The following is a 20723-nucleotide window of genomic DNA, read 5'->3' on the forward strand; positions in this document are numbered from 1 at the left end:
TGAAACGTATCCTGCTGTTTCGGCTTGACAGCCCAGCTTACAGGCAGTGACTGTATCTGTGTTATTTCTCCCATCAGCCAGAGGAACGTTGAAAAGTCGAACCACAACCTTCCAAACAATTAGTCTCAAGAAGATTTATCATTTAATGTGTCGATACTAGTCACAAAAAATTTATTTATGTGTTATTTTATCATTGGTACATCTTGTTGAACTCTATGTTTGTTATCTGATTAAAAATTGTCGAGCTTCATTGAAGGTTGGAATGTGAAACGTTTGAAAGTGCCAAATCTCACTTTTGTCAGAAGAATAAAAAATATTCTATCCCTCTTCTGTGTAACTGATTTGTTTCCAGACAAGTGAGAAGACATGTAGTGTTCACCGTATTACCGCAAACAATAGTGAGACAAATCAGGCAATAAATATTTTGTTAAGTATGACGAAAAACGTCTTACCAGGAACCTGGTTGTTTATAGGTGCCAATAAAAAGTAGTTACAACATCATTCTTACATTGAAGAAAACAGTAAGCACCTAAAGGTAGTAATACTACTTATTTACACAAACACACCGTCACCAGTTTCGTGACGACAGATTAGTCGTCAGACTGCTGTTCACGTATAATTACATTTGTTGTTTACGAACTTCCAGCATACTGTAAATTAGTTATTCCTTACATTAGCTGTTCTTTGTTATTTTTCACCAATTAATGTCACCAACAATAAATGCGGTATGGACGTGAGCAACCGTTTGAAGATGAACCTGTCGGTTTGAAACCTGTAGCGGAGCTATTTGCGCAAAGAAACATCTTTATTAACAGTAGCTACTATTTGTAAGAATCAGCTTGTATTTTGTTCACAGCCAACGTCTCTAAATGTGAGTTTCCGACAAAACAGCAGGAAGAAAGTTTTTGTTCCAAGAACAGGATTGCCACATGTCCAGGTTTTCCATGGCACTCCAGGTCTCAGATCAAAGAAATCGTTGGCCCGAAAAATACTCTCGCGACAGCCTGTTTTTCGCGGAATTCGAATTTCAGATAAATACTCTCATACTACATAATTTTTCTTCAAATTCTTGAGTGGCTCTATGCTTCAGCTATAAAGTTAAATAAATGAAGTTTATATTATCGCAGCTGACTGAGTCCCTTAAGGGGTATCGTTTTGCGGTAACACTGCTGAGTTTCCTTATTGTCCCTTATATCAGTTCAGTTTAAGTTTTGCAGCAACGTGATTCTCTGTTTGTTTGTCTGTGTGAGTGGTGTCGCGGTCTATTTCTTTTTAAAATGTTTGATTGTTTCAAGCTCACTTAAAATTCCAAAGAGTAGTTGTTCATTCCAAGTCAAGGAAGTAAAATCAAGCATCATAATCGTGGATTGTTCCGGTCTAGATCAACGCTCTATAATAAATGCTTCACTCTATGTGCGTTTTTGTTTTTTAGGTAAGAAATTATTACATATTATTAGTCTCAAATCATGGTTGAGCGATTACTGAAAATAGGTATTGTATTACCATAACAGGCCTGAACTAAATACTGTGACATCGGCGATGAGACATTTATCAATTTTTTTTCGTATTTCGTTCATGTTATTTGAAGAGTGACTGTTATCTGATGCATGAAGAATGAAAGATTTCTATTCGCTGCAGACTTACGGTAGCAACCGTTTATGTGACTTCCCCCTCGACCGCTGTTGTCGCTACGTATTAGTGTACAATACCTAAAGTTTTAACTCTTGAGAGACTGTGATATACAAGATTTAACGTTTTAAATTTCGTTACTGCATATCGTAAATCCGTTCCAAGAAGAGTGTTACCATATCTAGATACTCTAAGATACAACTTTACTATATCAGTAACAGCTGAAAACAAAAGTTAACTTTTTTGTCATCATTCTGACTGGTGGATTCACGAATTTATCTTTCGTTGTAATATTTCTGGCTTCACAGCCATCATATTCGACTACAAGAAGGCAGCTGTGGCAAAATGACGTAATATAGTGTAAGGTACTGATGACAGATGGTTTGTTCGGTACGGGTACCGTGAGATAGATCGTCTAAGTTGTGGTCGTTCTCCGCGATTGGCTGCTGTGTTCGGAAGTTGCGTACCAACACGATAATCTTCTACTACTAATATTTTAAAAATTAAACAGAATATTTACTTGCATGTCATAATTAATGCATCTCTCAGAAGCGTGTATCATTCCGTTATTTCAAAGGTATTAATAACCAGCGGAATAATAAACATTGCTAATCGTAAAGGCAGGAGAAGCACTCCGGTGGTCCTCGTATCACGCCTAAATTGGATGGCGGCGAAGTGGTTCGGCTGTAAGATCAGAGCTAGTTTGGCAGTGCCGGAGGACACATATGTTGTCTGCCGCGGTATCAGTTTAGACTTAATTTGCAGTGTCTATTCTGTAAATGTGAGAGCTCGTTCGGCTGTCTCGGAGGACGGACATTTTTCCCCCACGCTATCAGTTAAGACTGAGTTGGCAATGTCTAGTGCAAAAATCGGAGTCGGTTCGGTAGTGTCGGAAGACAGACATGTAGTCTGCCGCTGTCAGTATTAGTTAAGACTTTATTAGCAACATGTGATTATTTGGACCTACATTTGAGAACAGTGTGATACAATTACGGAAATATGCAGTTCATTAATTTGTTGAAGAATAAAAATCATTTGTGACTCTAAAAAGGAAAGTAACTGTGCAGTTTCTCCTGTTTGCCAATAAAAAGCGAGAGGCGTGACGTATAAACAAACTGATTGGAAATTTAATCGTTTCTAAAACAATAGTTCCTCGCTAAGAGTTTCTTACAGCCTCAAGGTTACGGATTCACTACCTTTCTGCAGTTTTCTGCGCAGGTGACAACAACTGTGGTAGACTGCGGGTTGGTGAACGTTTATTAGAACTTATGCGTTCCACTCTGGGCGGTGGAAGCAAATAAGAACCTCGCCTGTACTGCAATCTTAGTATAATTTAGATCAGTGACACGTCATCTGAGGTGACACAGAGGATGTGTGAAGAAGAAAAATATTTTTGAGGGAAAGGGTTTATTATACACACATATACATCACTTATTCCTTACTCTAATTCGCCTCTTTTTCAACTTGCCATACGGTGTCAACCTCTTCATTTGACAATAGCACTTAGCAACAATAGCAAAGTGCTGAATTATTTGTTGGATATATTCAAATCTGTGCCTTCCCCTACAAGTTGCAACATCTACAACATATGTGCCATGTAAGTTATTTTTTAATGTCTAGGCATGACCTATCACACTGCCCCTTTTTCTTAAGAATATTTTTCGCACGTTTGTCTCCTCGGCACCAGTGCGGAGAAGCTTTTAATTTTCATCATCCTTTCAATTTTAAACATCCTCATGTAGTACCAAATCTCGTGCTCTTTGATTCGTTTTTTTTTTTTTTTCGGTTTCCCACAGTCCATGATTCCTTACACACAATCCCCAGTCCCAACATACATCCTCACAATTTTCTTCCTGAAATGAAAGCTGATGTTCGGTACAAGTAGATTTTTCTGGCCAGAAATGCCCTATCTGCCTGTGATATTCTGCTTTTTATGACCTCCTTGTTTCGTCCCACAGGTGTTATTGTGCGTCATTCGCTTCGTCGAACTTGTGACCGCTGTTTTGGTGTTAAGTTCAACGATTATGTCATTTCTACTACTTCTCATTACTTTCGTCTTTGGCTAAACCCCAAACGCGTAGTTTGTGCTAATCAGACCTTTCGATTCAATAGCCTTGACTTTCACTGACTATAGAAATGACTTCAGCAAATCTTATAATTCATACCAGTTCACCCTGACTTTTAATCCCACTGTTGTATCTCCTTAAATGCATCTTCGACGCATAAACGGAACAGCGGGGAAAAAAGACCAAATCCCTTTGTTGCTCTCTTCCTAATTCGAAAATAGCTGTTATTGGTCCTCAGTCCGAAGACTGGTTTAAAGCAGCTCTCCGTGCTACTTTACGCCGTTCAAGCCTCTTCAACTCTGAATAATTACTGCAACCTACATTTTTTGCACTTGTTTACTGTATTCATTTCTTGGCCTCCCCTCACGACTTTTATCCCTGGCCCACACTTCCCTCCATTACTCTCAGAATGTGTCCTGATGTCTCAGAATGTGTCCTACCAACCGATCCAACCCTTTCAATTAAATGATGCCACAGATTAGTCTTCTTTGAGTTCTACTCAGTCCCTCCTCATTGGTTACATGATACAGCCGTCTAACCTTCATCGTTCTTCTTTAGCACCACATTTCAAAAGCTTTTATTCTCTTCACGTCTCAACTCTGTCTCGTCCGCATTTCACATCCCTACAAGGCTACACATCAGACAAATTCCTTCAGAAAAGACCTTCTAAGATTAATTTTAATTCGATGTTGACTCTTCTTAAGAAACACTTTTCTTGCCAGTCTACATGTTATATCCCCTCTATTTCGGCTATTATTAATTACTTTACTGCCCATATAACAAAACGCATTTATTATTTTTAGTGGTTCATCCCATAATCTAACTCCCTCGTTATTGCCTAATTTAATTCAGCTGCTTTCCATTACCCTTGTTTTGCTTTTGTTGATGTTAATCTTATAACATTTTCTCCGTCTCCTGAGTGACAAGAGCGACTGCATGTCCTGCAGCGGGTCCGAGTTCGATTTCCGATCTGGGCGAAGATTTTTCTCCGCTCGAAGACGGGGTAGTCTGTTGTCATAATCATCATTTCATCTTGATTGACTTGAGAGTCACCCAACGTGGCATCAACTGAAAATATTTGCGACTCGGCGGCCGAAGTTCTCCAAGTGGGGACTGCCGGCCATCAACTTTTTCTTCCCTCCATGTCCTTTCAAGCACATTCCGTTCCTCTTCCTGGTCCTTTGCTGTCTCTGAACATAACTGAAATTAAAATATCACAACAAGAAAGTTTCAGTCAAAAATTAAGCATTTTACATTCAGTAGCACGACGGTGACTAGTTAGTGAATCCATCTGTCTTTGTGTGTGTGTGTGTGTGTGTGTGTGTGTGTGTGTGTGTGTGTGTTTGTGTGTGTGTGTGTGTATGTGTGAATTCCTAAGGGACCAAACTGCTGAGGTCACCGGTCCCTAGACTTACACACTAAAACTAACTTAACGCTAAAGACAACACTCACACCGAAGCCTGAGGTAGGAGTCGAACCTGCGGTGGGAGGGGCTACGCAATCCGTGACATGGCGCCTCTAACCGTGCAGCCACACCGCGCGGCTACATGTCCTCGAAGTCAGGAGTTTTGCCTAAACTGTGCGGAGGTAATATTCCTGATGCCACATTTGTTAATTCATCCAGAGTCACCACCAGCACTCACCGAAGACGATGACGAAGGTCATCTTGACGGTCTTGATCTTGGCCCGGGGTATGAGTCCCCGCGAGCTGGCGCGCCGGCAGTCCTGATCGTCCGAGAAGCTCGGCGCCGGACCCCTACCGACGCCGCTGCCCGCACGGCTGTTGCCACCTGCCGACAAGAGCACACACAGTGGTTCCTGCCGTCCGCGCCGACAGTTCGTCCACATGTGACAACGAGTGGAACCGTCAAATAACGCCGCACGCTGGGGGCGTGAAATACTGTTTCACACAAAAGAACACTACAAATCAAGGTTATGAATGGGCTGTGCGATACCATATTATATGAGGTGTCATCGTTTTTTCTTTATTTTCGGGAATGTATGAAAGTTTAATCTGGAAAAGATGAGACCAGAGTAAAGTTACATAAATGACATTAATTTCAACAAATGTTAATCTTGCTATCTCTCGGAAGAGCTCTTCGAAGAGCATCGTCATCCACATAAAGAAAAAACAGCACATTATAATTTATTCTCTAATGTCTGACTAGAAACCATACCGACTGACCGTCCTCTGACGTGTTAATACACAGAGGATTTGTAGGTCGGTGCTCCGACATTAAATTCCTAAGGCAGTACGAGGCAATAAACAAAAAAATAAGAATGCTTCCAGGATATTGAGTTTGAAGGTACGAAAACTTCCGAACAACAGTAAAGACAAAACATTTCGAGCCATCTGACATAGTCGCCGATATCTGTTGTGCATAATGCATAAGTCATGTTATCGTAAAGTACCTGATTTGTATCTCTCTAATTGCTAATTCTCCACTTTTATTTGAGTTCTATGTTTATTTAATTATTTATTTAACTTAATCTGATTAGAGCCATCGGGCGTTCTGTTACATTGGATAAGGGTTTCACATTTACTGTACCTTTTTCTTTACTTCATAGTTACCTAAGAAATAACGAATTTAATATGACAAATAGCATTAACATGATCTGTTTCCAGCGGCAGTATGGGTAAATAATACCGACTATGAACTAATAAAGTTAATACTGGCATTATTCGTACTACTGCTGCTGATGTCACTAATAGTAATAACAGTAATAATAATAATAAAAATAAAAATAATAAGAAGAAGAATGGTAGTGGCAGATATAAAAAGAGTTTGTAAGTGCATAAGATATATGTTTTCAGACATAGCAAGTTCTGCGGAAAGGAAATTTATAGGAGACTGCATCAGATAATAATATTGGGAAATTAGGAAGATACGGTTGGAGAGAAGGTTGTACAACGGTAACGAATGTCTACAAGCACAATGGTTTAGTACATATGTGATTAACTGTCTTCTGAAATAGTTGATGTTATTCTGTTCTAAAATAAAATGCGGGAGATTATTCCAGAGTCAGGTTCCTGCTACTGAGAAAAATGGTTCAAATGGCTCTGAGCTCTATAGGACTTAACTTCTGAGGTCATCAATCCCATAGAACTTAGAACTACTTAAACCTAACTAACCTGAGGACATCACACACATCCATGCCCGAGGCAGGATTCGAAACTGCGACCGTAGCGGTAGCGCGGTTCCAGACTGCAGCGCCTTGAACCGCTCGGCCACTCTGGCCGGCTACTGAGAAAACCTTCAAGAAATTGAGAGAACAATAGAATCGGACAGAAAGGATTTGCTCTGATGGGAACGGGTATTTTTGCTTTGCTGTTCACACAAGAGAACTAAAGGCGACGAGAGATATGAGGGACAGTGCACTTTCATAAAACAGTAAAGAACACAGGGAGTATGGAAATCTCTGCTCTTGTCTGCTCGCAGCCAGGATAGCTGTGGTGACGAAACTGATCATACATGGGCACATCACAGATATAGTGAACACAGGCATTCATAACCAGTTACAGGCACCTTGAGCTTTCGTGAGAAAGGCCTTATAGTATAACATCGCTAGAAGTACGGGATGGTTATAATTAAACTTTCCCTATCTTGCACGTTATAACACGGAAACTAATTACCGTACGAGTACCAAACCTGGTAGCATTAATGTCAAGGACACGGGGAAGAGAAATAATGCAGAGTCAGTTCAATCGAAAAAATTTTAATTTGCTAATACGGTGCATCATACCATTACATACCGCAACCATTACTGCTACAAAATGGACTCAATATGGCGCCTGCGCAGCAGAACGAAGCATGTCCGTAGGTATGCTGGCTACGTCTCTCGATAAGCTGCACTTGAGGTCGGCACATGTGTGATTGTTTCCCTGGTAAACCCTGTCGTTCAGGTAGGATAAGGATTATTAGCTCAAGGAATATACTCAGGTCTGTTTAGCGTGGTGATAGAACAATAGGTTTCTATTAGTAGTAAATTTTTGTTAGATTCAGGAACGGTGATAAATGGCTCTGAGCACTATGGGACTTAACTACTAAGGTCATCAGTCCCCTAGAACTTAGAACTACTTAAACCTAACTAACTTAAAGACATCACACACATCCATGCCCGAGGCAGGATTCGAACCTGCGACCGTAGCGGTCACACGGTTCCAGACTGTAGCGCCTAGAACCGCACGGCCACTCCGGCCGGCCGAATGGTGATAAATTATACGATTTTCTTCACCAAGGGCAAGTAAGTTAGTTTCAGACTTGTTCTGTAAATGGTGGTCGGTTGTGTCATGGTAGATGGAGCAAGGTGCCTATGGAGAGGGTTGTTAATGTAACCAGGATCAGAAGCTTTGAGGTCTACAAGCTGGGGTCTGCGACGTTTGATAGCTCAAGCAGGTGGTCCGGCATAATCAGCTTGGTGTGTGTGAAGAGGAGCACGAATGTGATCAAGGACAGATGATGTGGGGCCTTGGTGGTGGATGATGTGGCGGGTGGTGGTCGCGGCAGGCAGGCTGGTGTGGCGGAGGTTAGAGGCAGCGGCGGTGTGTGGTACTCACGGCTGGCGGAGTACCTGGACGGCCGCACGCTGGGCGCCAGCAGCTTGCTCTTGCTCCAGATGGTGAACACGATGACGGCGTAGCACGCCGAGATGATCACTGTGGGCACGATGAACAGCGCCACCGCCACCAGCGTCATGTAGACCTGCCACTGCCAGTTGTGCGGGAAGTCGATCCAGCACTGCGCGTGCCCTGCGTGCGAGACGCTCACGTCCTGCATCTCACCACTTCCCAGTCACCTATTGCTACAACTACCTTCACTCTTGCTTTACGCCAGTGGAAACCAAGTAAGTCCCACAATAATGACCTTATATCTACATCTACGAGGGCGTGCCGAAAAGTAATATCTCCAAATTGTTTGTTTGAAAACTCTTAACGCCTTGAAAAAAAAAAAAAGTTTGTTAACGTTCTACATCTTTATCCTCCACGTCTAAATATACATTTTTCAACATAGTTACCCTGGCGAGAGACATTTCTCCCCGTGACGGACCAGTTTCTTAATATGTTCACTCAAGAACGTTTGAATTTGTTCAAGGAGCTACTATCTCACCTGCACTTCCAAGGCTCCATCAGTATCAATTCGAAGTCCTCGAATGCGTTCATTAAGTTTTGGAAATAGACGAAAATTGAATGGGGGCCAAGTCGCTACTGTATGGGGGATTATCGATGACAGTAAACCCAAGGTATCGGAATGTTGCAGACTGAGCATTCATGTGTGGTCCGACAGTGTCATGATGAAGGTGAGGGTGCTCCATATGTGGACTATCTCTTCGAATTCAAACATCAGTTACAGCAGGCTGTTTCTCACACACCGACATGGTTGCATTACACACACGATTTTACACGGTACAGTTTGGAGCACTCTAGTGCCAGAAGGTTGCGATTTGAGACAGCAAAGAGAAAAAGTACACCGACTAATTTGTATCGGATGTAATACGTCAACGAATATTGAGAACAGAATAAAATATTCGGAGGCATCACTTTTCAGCACGCTCTCGTACATGATTATTCTACATTTCACACTCAAGTGTATGCCAGAGGGTTCTTAGAATCACTTGTAGATAATATTTTGACCGTTGCACTCTCGAATTGGACGTGGGAAAAATAACTTGTATATCTTTCATGTGAGCTTTGACTTGTCTTACTTTATTACGATGATAATTTCTCCCTATGTGGATGGATGTCAGTGAAATAATTTGGCGTTCGGAGGAGAAAGTTGATGACTGAAATTTCGTGAAAATATCTCCCTGCAATAAAGAAAACTATGTTTTAATGACTGTCATTCCAAAATGGAACAGCATATGAGTGGTCTGAGTTATACCTACAGAACAGGAAGTAAAAAGTTTCTTCATATAGTTTAAGTGATTTAAGGAAGTTTCCCATTTCATCTAACAGGGGTGAAATTATATTAGGTGTCCCACAGGGTTCGATCATGGATCCCCTTTTGTTCTTGATATCTCTGAATGAATTCCCTTCTTATCTGAAACTAGAAGCTAAACTGACACTGTTTGCTGATGATACGAGCATCATTAACAATCCAGTAAAAGAAACTCCAATAGAAAATGATACGAGTAATGTCTTTGGAAAAGTTATTGATTGGTTTTCTGCGAATGGGCTTGCTCTGAACTATGAGAAAATAGAGTACAGCCAATTTTCTACTGTAAGGAGTAAAATTCCTTCAATAAATATAACACATAAACAGAAGTCAATAGCCAGGGTGAAGCATACTAAGTTTTTGGTAGTACATATAGATGACAATCTTAATTGGAAAGTTCATATTTTCGATATCCTAAAGTGACTAGGTTCAGCAACTTTTGCAATCAAAATAGTTGCTAGAATGAGATTTTCACTCTGCAGCGGAGTGTGCGCTGATATGAAACTTCCTGGCAGATTAAAACTGTGTGCCCGACCGTGACTCGAACTCGGGACCTTTGCCTTTCGCGCGCAAGTGCTCTACCAACTGAGCTACCGAAGCACGACTCACGCCCGGTACTCACAGCTTTACTTCTGCCAGTACCTCGTCTCCTACCTTCCAAACTTTACAGAAGCTCTCCTGCGAAACTTGCAGAACTAGCACTCCTGAAAGAAAGGATATTGCGGAGACATGGCTTAGCCACAGCCTGGGGGATGTTTCCAGAATGAGATTTTCACTCTGCAGCGGAGTGTGCGCTGATATGAAACTTCCTGGCAGATTAAAACTGTGTGCCCGACCGAGACTCGAACTCGGGACCTTTGCCTTTCGCGGGCAAGTGCTCTACCAACTGAGCTACCGAAATACGACTCACGCCCGGTACTCACAGCTTTACTTCTGCCAGTACCTCGTCTCCTACCTTCCAAACTTTACAGAAGCTCTCCTGCGAACCTTGGAGAACTAGCACTCCTGAAAGAAAGGATATTGCGGAGACATGGCTTAGCCACAGCCTGGGGGATGTTTCCAGAATGAGATATTCACTCTGCAGCGGAGTGTGCGCTGATATGAAACTTCCTGGCAGATTAAAACTGTGTGCCCGACCGAGACTAGAACTCGGGACCTTTGCCTTTCGCGGGCAAGTGCTCTACCAACTGAGCTACCGAAGCACGACTCACGCCCGGTACTCACAGCTTTACTTCTGCCAGTACCTCGTCTCCTACCTTCCAAACTTTACAGAAGCTCTCCTGCGAACCTTGCAGAACTAGCACTCCTGAAAGAAAGGATATTGCGGAGGCATGGCTTAGCCACAGCCTGGGGGATGTTGCCAGAATGAGATTTTCACTCTGCAGCGGAGTGTGCGCTGATATGAAACTTCCTGGCAGATTAAAACTGTGTGCCCGACCGAGACTCGAACTTGGGACCTTTGCCTTTCGCGGGCAAGTGCTCTACCAACTGAGCTACCGAAGCACGACTCACGCCCGGTACTCACAGCTTTACTTCTGCCAGTACCTCGTCTCCTACCTTCCAAACTTTACAGAAGCTCTCCTGCGAACCTTGCAGAACTAGCACTCCTGAAAGAAAGGATATTGCGGAGGCATGGCTTAGCCACAGCCTGGGGGATGTTGCCAGAATGAGATTTTCACTCTGCAGCGGAATGTGCGCTGATATGAAACTTCCTGGCAGATTAAAACTGTGTGCCCGACCGAGACTCGAACTCGGGACCTTTGCCTTTCGCGGGCAAGTGCTCTACCAACTGAGCTACCGAAATACGACTCACGGCCGGTACTCGCAGCTTTACTTCTGCCAGTACCTCGTCTCCTACCTTCCAAAAATCTCATTCTGGAAACATCCCCCAGGCTGTGGCTAAGCCATGTCTCCGCAATATCCTTTCTTTCAGGAGTGCTAGTTCTGCATGGTTCGCAGAAGAGCTTCTGTAAAGTTTGGAAGGTAGGAGACGAGGTACTGGCAGAAGTAAAGCTGTGAGTACCGTCCGTGAGTCGTGCTTCGGTAGCACAGTTGGCAGAGCACTTGCCCGCGAAAGGCAAAGGTCCCGAGTTCGAGCCTCGGTCGGGCACACAGTTTTAAATCTGCCAGGAAGTTTCATATCAGCGCACACTCCGCTGCAGAGTGAAAATTTCATTCTGGTAACACACTTTTATTTTGTGATGTCTGGAGTAGCTCAACAGTTATGCAAATAGTATTCACTGCTGAAAAGAATGTGGTTGGAATAATGTGTGAGGCTCATAGTTTCACATCTTGTAGGCATCTCTTTAAAAGGTTAGGAATTTTTACAACAACCTCACAGTACATTTACTCAGTAATGAAATTTGTTCTCAACAACATGGATGAATTTCAAAACAACAGTGAAATTTACGTTTATAACACCAGAAGAAAGAAAGACTTGCACTGTCCTCTACTTAACCTATCTGTGGCACAAAATGGAGTAAAGTATGATGCTGCATAGCTTTTTGGTAAATTATCGGGTGAAATAAAATGTCTGACAGACAGCAGTTACAGTTTTAAAAATAAATTGAAATCGTATCACCTTGACAGCTACTTATATACCATAGATGAATTCTTCAATAGGAATAAACAAATATATGCGCTACTGGCCATTAAAATTGCTACACCAAGAAGAAATGCAGATGATAAACAGGTATTCATTGGACAAATATATTATACTAGAACTGGCATGTGATAACATTTTCACGCAATTCGGGGGGCAGAGATCCTGAGAAATCAGTACCAATAATAACCACCTCTGGCCGTAATAACGGCCTTGATACGCCTGGGCATACAGTCAAACAAAGCTTGGATGGTGTGTACAGGTACAGCTGCCCATGCAGTTTCAACACGATGCCACAGTTCATCAAGAGTAGTGACGCGTATTGTGACGAGCCAGTTGCTCGGCCACCAATGACCAGACGTTTTCAGTTGGTGAGAGATCTGGAGACTGTGCTGGCCAGGGCAGCAGTCGAACATTTTCTGTATCCAGAAAGGCCCGTACAGGACCTGCAACATGCGGTCGTGCATTATCCTGCTGGAATGTAGGGTTTCGCAGGGATCGAATGAAGGGGAGAGCCACGGGTCGTAACACATCAGAAATGTAACGTCCACTGTTCAAAGTGCCGTCAATGCGAACAAGAGGTGACCGAGACGTGTAACCAATGGCACCCGATACCATCACGCCGGTTGATACGCCAGTATGGCGATGACGAATACACGCTTCCAATGTGCGTTCACCGCGATGTCGTCAAACACGGATGCGACCATCATGATGCTGTAAACAGAACCTGGATTCATCCGAAAAAATGAGGTTTTGCCATTCGTGCACCCAGTTCCGTCGTTGAGTACACCATTGCAGGCGCTCCTGTCAGTGGTGCTGCGTCAAGGGTAACCGCAGCCAGGGTCTGCGAGCTGATAGTCCATGCTGCTGCAGACGTCGTCGAACTGTTCGTGCAGATGGTTGTTGTCTAGCAAACGTCCCCGTCTGTTGACTCAGGGATCGAGACGTGGCTGCACGATCCGTTACAGGCATGCGGATAAGATGCCTCTCATCTCGACTGCTAGTGATACGAGGCCGTTGGGATCGAGCACGGCGTTCCGTATTACCCTCCTGAACCCACCGATTCCATATTCTGCTAACAGTCATTGGATCTCGACCAACGGGAGCAGCAATGTCGCGATACGATAAACCCCAATCGCGATAGGCTACAATCCGACCTTTATCAAAGTCGGAAACGTGATGGTACGCATTTCTCCTCCTTACACGTGGTATCACAAAAACGGTCCACCAGGCAACGGCGGTCAAATGCTGTTTGTGTATGAGAAATCGGTTGGAAACTTTCCTCATGTCAGCACGTTGTAGGTGTCGCCACCGGCGTCCACCTTGTGTGAATGCTCTGAAAAGCTAATCATTTGCACATCACAGCAAGTTCTTCCTGTTGGTTAAATTTAGTGTTTGTAGCACGTCATCTTCGTGGTGTAGAAATTTTAATAGTCGCAGCATTCATGTTTGGTCTGCACTGTCATACTGAAGGAGAGGGGGTCCATGTGTGGACTAACTCTTCGAAATCGAAAATCGATTACAGGAGATTTTTTCTCACGCATCAATTTGATTACGTTACATACCACCATGTTAGGGCCTCTCTAGTGGCAGGACTTCTTCGAATTCAACTACCAGCCCCAGTCTGGTAAGCATCGTATCGTATGCCGTGAAGAGGTATTCCAAAAGAAGACGGATAGTCCTAATGAAGGCAGTCTCCTAAGTAGATACGATATATCTTCAAGTGCTTGGTCAATAATAAGCAGTCTTCGGTCCGCTTTCTCCACAATATTTTCAATGTGATGCTTCCAATTATAGGAGTTTACAAATGCAATGCCTATTATTTTTTTGAGTAGACAATCTTTAAATTTGTATACCTACTTTACCGTTTAAGCGATATTCAACCCTTCAGTGTATAATACGGAGACTTTTTGGAGCCATATGGATGTGCAGGCCAGATCCTAGAAAGAAGAAAGAGGACCTAATAAATTAATTTCATGATTACAACTACAGATTCGGCTTGCCTACAAAATTTCAAGTTTATTGATAATGATCTCAGACCGGACGTATCATTAGTTAAAAAGTCGCAGAGCTTAACAAATAAACGTCCGCAAGTAGACTAATTTCTCCAGTTAACGAATACCACCAATGGACTGCTTACACGAAGGACCATCGAATGGAGGGGGCGAGGTAATTTTCAAATTCTCCATTTGTTTGATGTAGAAGATGCTGAAGATGGTGAGATTCCTAAAAATGGCCATTACATTTGAAGTTTAGTTGGAGCCACATGGTGTCTGGTGAGTTAAAGAGACCGAGACGCCTGTCAGCGTGAGGCTGCAACAGCGGTTCTTCTCCTCCCCTTGTCATGTTTCTTGGGGGTACTTACTTTTTAACTGCGGGCACATATTACGGTGCGGCGTCCTAGTTTACAAATAACATGGAGAGGCACTCTTCAACCCATTCAGTTGCTGATCTTGGACGAGTTCACATCGCAGATAAAAGGCGTGCGATGGTTACCGCCATTCTAATATGCAACTATTGCCTTCAATTGCCTTGGTAGCAGCCTTGTGTGACTGTTCCCATTTGGTCAGCACGTTTAGCGTTAGAAAACGTGTAACAACTGCGGTGGTTACTATCGTGCTATTATGCCGTTTTTCACGGCGAGAATCCGCCATCGCGACTGCACTGACGGGAATGTAGTAAACTCTGTCGCTCAGGCAATTCCTCTGGTGCACTTAATATGGAACTCGTAACCCACAACCAACAATTTTAGGCTTCCCTACCTTAGTCGGTTAAAACGAAACCCTTGTGCGATCACTTCGTTGTTCATCTATCTGTACAACTGACAAGACCACTTTTTCTGAGGAATGGTTGAAGGTATTCACTAGTCGGCGTGGTATCAGACGACGGAAAACTAATGTGTGATACTACCTCAACGTTTTAAGCTGATTCCAAATCTGTTTCAGTTTTTTCCTATCACGTACAGTTTCGTCGCAAGTTGACTTCAAACGTATATTGCTTTGCCAGTAGGCTATGCGTATTGTTGGAGGGAAATTTCCCACTACGGCCCTGTATAATTTCAGGTTGTTACACCTGTTGATGCTAGTTGTTGTTGTTGTTTGATCTTCCAAGTGTTGCTTGTCTCACAGGTTTGGATTACCAGTGCTATATTGTGATTATTCTGTATATTTAAGACAGTATAAGTAAAACACCACAAGCAAGTGTGTGAAGAAATTTTTTCTGTTACATTTTGGGAATTACACAGTGGGTAAATAGACTTCGCGTAAAAAGCTTACCATGCTTATTTACAAAAAAAAAAAAAAAAAAAAAAAAAAAAAAAAAAAAAAAAAAAAAAAAAAAAAAACTTGGTAACCAGCACAAGGGATGGGTGCCAGAGACAGTTTGCGCTATTGTGTGGGAAGGTTAAGACTGTGGACAAAAGAAAAGAAAACAAGTACGCCATCTTTGATTCCAGTAGTGTGAAGGGAGCCTAAAAATCGCCTTAATGACTATTACTTCAGGGGTGCAGTTGTTACAGAAAACGTGGCAAAAGACGGTAAGGGAAAAGAAGTTGATGCAATTACCGAAGACGATAGTGATGTCCACAGCCTGAATGCGACTGTACTCCTAATTGTTCTTTCAGAGTGAACGTAATGCCGTCTACGAGACTTGAGTTTGCCTAAGGAATCTGCGCAACTACTTGGCTCCCGGGCAAAAAGTAAAAATCGTCTGGAATCAGGAACGCGTTGCTGTTGGTACAGATATAGAGAGAAATAATTACTTAATTTATTCTCACAGAACGAGTTAATGCACTTCTATGGCATTGAACACGACCCTACACAGTGAAGACTCATATAGACTCGCCAGTGACGAGTCTGAAAGGCGTGTTACTGCATGATGGTACGTGTATGGGTCCATTCTTGTGGCCCATTCAGTTCAAATGAATGCGACATGTGAGATCATGAAGATACTATTAACGATTATCCAATATGACGAACACACTTAGCTTATCTGAGTTCGCTTCAGAGTTATGGGAATACTATCAGGACAACAAGCTGCGTTAACAAAAATGCTTTGCTTTTTATGCGAATGGGGCAGTCGGGTAGGGTGAAGTCATTGGAGTGTGAGAGTTTGATCAGGGCTCATAAATTTCGTGCCTGTAACTACACTCCTGGAAATGGAAAAAAGAACACATTGACACCGGTGTGTCAGACCCACCATACTTGCTCCGGACACTGCGAGAGGGCTGTACAAGCAATGATCACACGCACGGCACAGCGGACACACCAGGAACCGCGGTGTTGGCCGTCGAATGGCGCTAGCTGCGCAGCATTTGTGCACCGCCGCCGTCAGTGTCAGCCAGTTTGCCGTGGCATACGGAGCTCCATCGCAGTCTTTAACACTGGTAGCATGCCGCGACAGCGTGGACGTGAACCGTATGTGCAGTTGACGGACTTTGAGCGAGGGCGTATAGTGGGCATGCGGGAGGCCGGGTGGACGTACCGCCGAATTGCTCAACACGTGGGGCGTGAGGTCTCCACAGTACATCGATGTTGTCGCCAGTGGTCGGCGGAAGGTGCACGTGCCCGTCGACCTGGGACCGGACCGCAGCGACGCACGGATGCACGCCAAGACCGTAGGATCCTACACAGTGCCGTAGGGGACCGCACCGCCACTTCCCAGCAAATTAGGGACACTGTTGCTCCTGGGGTATCGGCGAGGACCATTCGCAACCGTCTCCATGAAGCTGGGCTACGGTCCCGCACACCGTTAGGCCGTCTTCCGCTCACGCCCCAACATCGTGCAGCCCGCCTCCAGTGGTGTCGCGACAGGCGTGAATGGAGGGACGAATGGAGACGTGTCGTCTTCAGCGATGAGAGTCGCTTCTGCCTTGGTGCCAATGATGGTCGTATGCGTGTTTGGCGCCGTGCAGGTGAGCGCCACAATCAGGACTGCATACGACCGAGGCACACAGGGCCAACACCCGGCATCATGGTGTGGGGAGCGATCTCCTACACTGGCCGTACACCACTGGTGATCGTCGAGGGGACACTGAATAGTGCACGGTACATCCAAACCGTCATCGAACCCATCGTTCTACCATTCCTAGACCGGCAAGGGGACTTGCTGTTCCAACAGGACAATGCACGTCCGCATGTATCCCGTGCCACCCAACGTGCTCTAGAATGTGTAAGTCAACTACCCTGGCCAGCAAGATCTCCGGATCTGTCCCCCATTGAGCATGTATGGGACTGGATGAAGCGTCGTCTCACGCGGTCTGCACGTCCAGCACGAACGCTGGTCCAACTGAGGCGCCAGGTGGAAATGGCATGGCAAGCCGTTCCACAGGACTACATCCAGCATCTCTACGATCGTCTCCATGGGAGAATAGCAGCCTGCATTGCTACGAAAGGTGGATATACACTGTACTAGTGCCGACATTGTGCATGCTCTGTTGCCTGTGTCTATGTGCCTGTGGTTCTGTCAGTTTGATCATGTGATGTATGTGACCCCAGGAATGTGTCAATAAAGTTTCCCCTTCCTGGGACAATGAATTCACGGTGTTCTTATTTCAATTTCCAGGAGTGTAAAAATATCCTCCATGAACCGCTTGCAGAAGAAAAAAGTCTTCCTTCGTCCTCTACAAATAAAACTGGGCTTGATGAAGTATTTTGCAAAGGCTCCACCACAGGATGGACCTAGCATCAAGTACCTTTCCAAGAGATTTCCCTTCACCACACGAGACAAACTGGAAGCTGGATTTTTTTTAGTCCTTGGATAAAGAAATTAACGAAGGCTGAAGATTCTGAGAATGAAGAAAAGAGAAAAAGGCGCATGACCGCCTTCCGATCAGTTACTGAGAACTTTCTATGGAATAACAAAGATCCTAATTATAAGGCCATTGTTCTAAAAAGTTTCAAAATTTCAAGAAGAAGTGCTGCGAAATGAGTGTGAAAGTACACTTCCTACATCACATATCGACTAGTTTCCGGAAATTTGGGACATTTTATTGAAGAGCAGAGTGAACGTATTCACCGAGATATTAACAGATGGTACCAGCAACACTGGAAGCAGCTTTGTTGGCTGACTGCTGTTGGATGTTGAAGAAGGACAGTCATCATATACAAGGATCTGCAAGGAATTCAAAGAAGAGAAAGGTCAAAAACTTATGGAACACTGTTGACTTCTTGTTTTTATACAACGTAATGAAGAAACAAGTTAGGACAGTTCTGATGCGTTTTTCTTAAATATATTTTATTTTTTAAAAACTCACCTTTCGTGAAATAGTGTTAGAGTATATTTGTGGGCACAGAAGTGAAAAATCTTCAAAATATTACTTCGTATTTTGTTTACAAACCTGACGTGATAGACAAAAACGATGGTTATTTCTAGAATAAGCATAAAAATTTATAAGTAACACTTATTCTCAGCAAATCATTTGACTAAATCTTTTAAAATGCAGTCTAGTTATTTAGGTCCCATGGTAAGGTCTACAGTGCCTCGGTGGTGTAAAAAATTTGGGCTTCTAAGTCACTGAAGCAAAAAATACAGCCATTATTTAACTTTCGCGAAATCATTTACCAAAACATATAGGGTATTTACCGTTGATCTGGAATCATGAAATTTGGCAAGAAGCACGGTTTCACACTACAAGTACAGGAAAAATTTAAAATATTGTTAATTTGTAATTACATTACATGAAAGTATTTTTTTACGATTACAAACTTAAACTGCATTCATAATCTGTCAAAAATCTCAGGATGTACAGCAGTAATTTTTTTCTGGTTTTCAGCAAGAGGTAAGAGTGATTCAAGAAGAACGTTTGTGTGTGTAATTTACAAATATTTCGAGGTAATTGTCCGCCGCTTTCCCATGGCTTACGACAAGTACAGCATTTGTAATGTTTCAGAGCAAAGTAGTACTGTAACTAATGCACGATTAGAGTTCCATTGTTTGGGGTGAGGTTTCAATATCCCATAAAATATCTATTCAAGTGTTCCACAGGACAATTCGACATTTGTGTAACAACAATAACCCTACGTCCAGCTGTACCGTTTTCTTCTCTGGAGACATCCACAAATCTTACCAACATCCGCAAAAACGACGAGAGCAGACGAAATCACAGTATCTGCAGGATTCAATTAACAAAACATGCAAATATAACTTCAGAATTAATAAAGTAAATGAGAAATTACAGTACTGAATGCGAAACAAAAAAATTAACTTCAACAGCCAAAATTAATACACTCTCGAAAGCTGCTAATATTGCTACAAGAAGATTATCGAAAGTCTTGGAATTCCGCGGATAGATGTCTTACCAATAACGATATCGATAACAGGGAAAAATCGTAGAGATTTTCAATTCTAGCGATTGATGAACTATCTACGTACGTAACTAAGTTTGTACAGAACCTTCGGATCGCGAATCCTAGTCGCACGTCTCTGCTTTTATTGTTTATTTTTCATTTTATTTTATTTTATTATTTCCATCCTTTTTAATTCGTTTCAGTCAAACATTCCTCGCTATCTCTAGAGACTAAACCTAATTTTTCTCATGGTGTCTCGAGTATTTTTGTAGTTTCGTTCCCTGTCCTACAGCAAGTCAGCATCTCGTCAAGTCATGCAGAATACATACTGTAAAACATTGTGACAGGCTACCTTCCATTTGCGTGTCTTCCTGCATTGGATATCCAAATTTAATCGCGTTTTCTGGCTAATACTGAGCTTTGTTTTTTTAATTAACTGTCAATTAGGAGATGTTACACTTGCCAAGGGAAGAAGCCCGACAGCTTCGTGGTAAAGGTAGATTATAAAGTATTGCTACTACCTGTCTGACACGAAAACTGTGATACGCAGTGAGTTCCCCAGTTTTATTCATATTATTCATCAACTACAGGCCAGTCGCTACAAGTGGTTGATGGCCCGCATATACGCTTCACTAAAGTAATATCCTATTTTGAGCGTTAGGACGTCTACATCATATTTCTGTATAGTGCTATCATTTAACGAGACGCCTTCAGAACTTGGTGAAAAGTACTACGGACCATAGATTGACTGTACAGGGTGGTCAAAAACACTATGAAAAGAATCTATAGGTGTGCAGGATACTTTGTGCTGAGAAAGAATCGTAAAGAAAAAAATTTGAAAGGCTGTTGCACGCATAAATTCAAGCGGCTGCCAGAGACGGTGTACCGAAGCGTGTTATTCGTTTGGTTTCCTAAAACCAAACAAGAGAGAACAGAGCGAGATAAAAATTGGACATGGGACGATAGTGAGGATTCAACTCGAATCGAAGTGGTCCCGTGGGCCATTGTCTACGCTAAGAAAGCGACTGACATTAACTGCACCTGGCGCGCCGGTTGAATTTGCTCGTGCAGCGAACTGATTTGCTAACTTCAATGCTAATTAACACGGAAATGTTGTAACATATGGAATTTTTCTTAACAATCATTTCGCAGCACAGCCTATCACCCAATACTTGAACGTGCTACTCAGAGTCTTTCTGACCATCCT

At 43.0% G+C, this 20723-nt stretch overlaps 1 protein-coding gene across 1 annotated transcript in view; it reads right to left on the reverse strand.

The window, feature by feature from the left end:
- Positions 1–20723, reverse strand: part of LOC124805646 (cardioacceleratory peptide receptor-like) — a 366009-nt gene that overhangs the window by 28690 nt on the left and 316596 nt on the right. Inside the window, exons 5-6 of the mRNA XM_047266212.1 lie at positions 8268–8445; positions 5339–5475 (exon numbers count right to left, since the gene is read on the reverse strand). Of these exons, the coding sequence (XP_047122168.1) occupies positions 5339–5475; positions 8268–8445 (315 nt within the window). The remainder of the gene's footprint in view (positions 1–5338; positions 5476–8267; positions 8446–20723) is intronic.

This window comes from Schistocerca piceifrons, chromosome 7 (genome assembly GCF_021461385.2).
Source record: "Schistocerca piceifrons isolate TAMUIC-IGC-003096 chromosome 7, iqSchPice1.1, whole genome shotgun sequence".
Taxonomy (NCBI): domain Eukaryota; kingdom Metazoa; phylum Arthropoda; class Insecta; order Orthoptera; family Acrididae; genus Schistocerca; species Schistocerca piceifrons.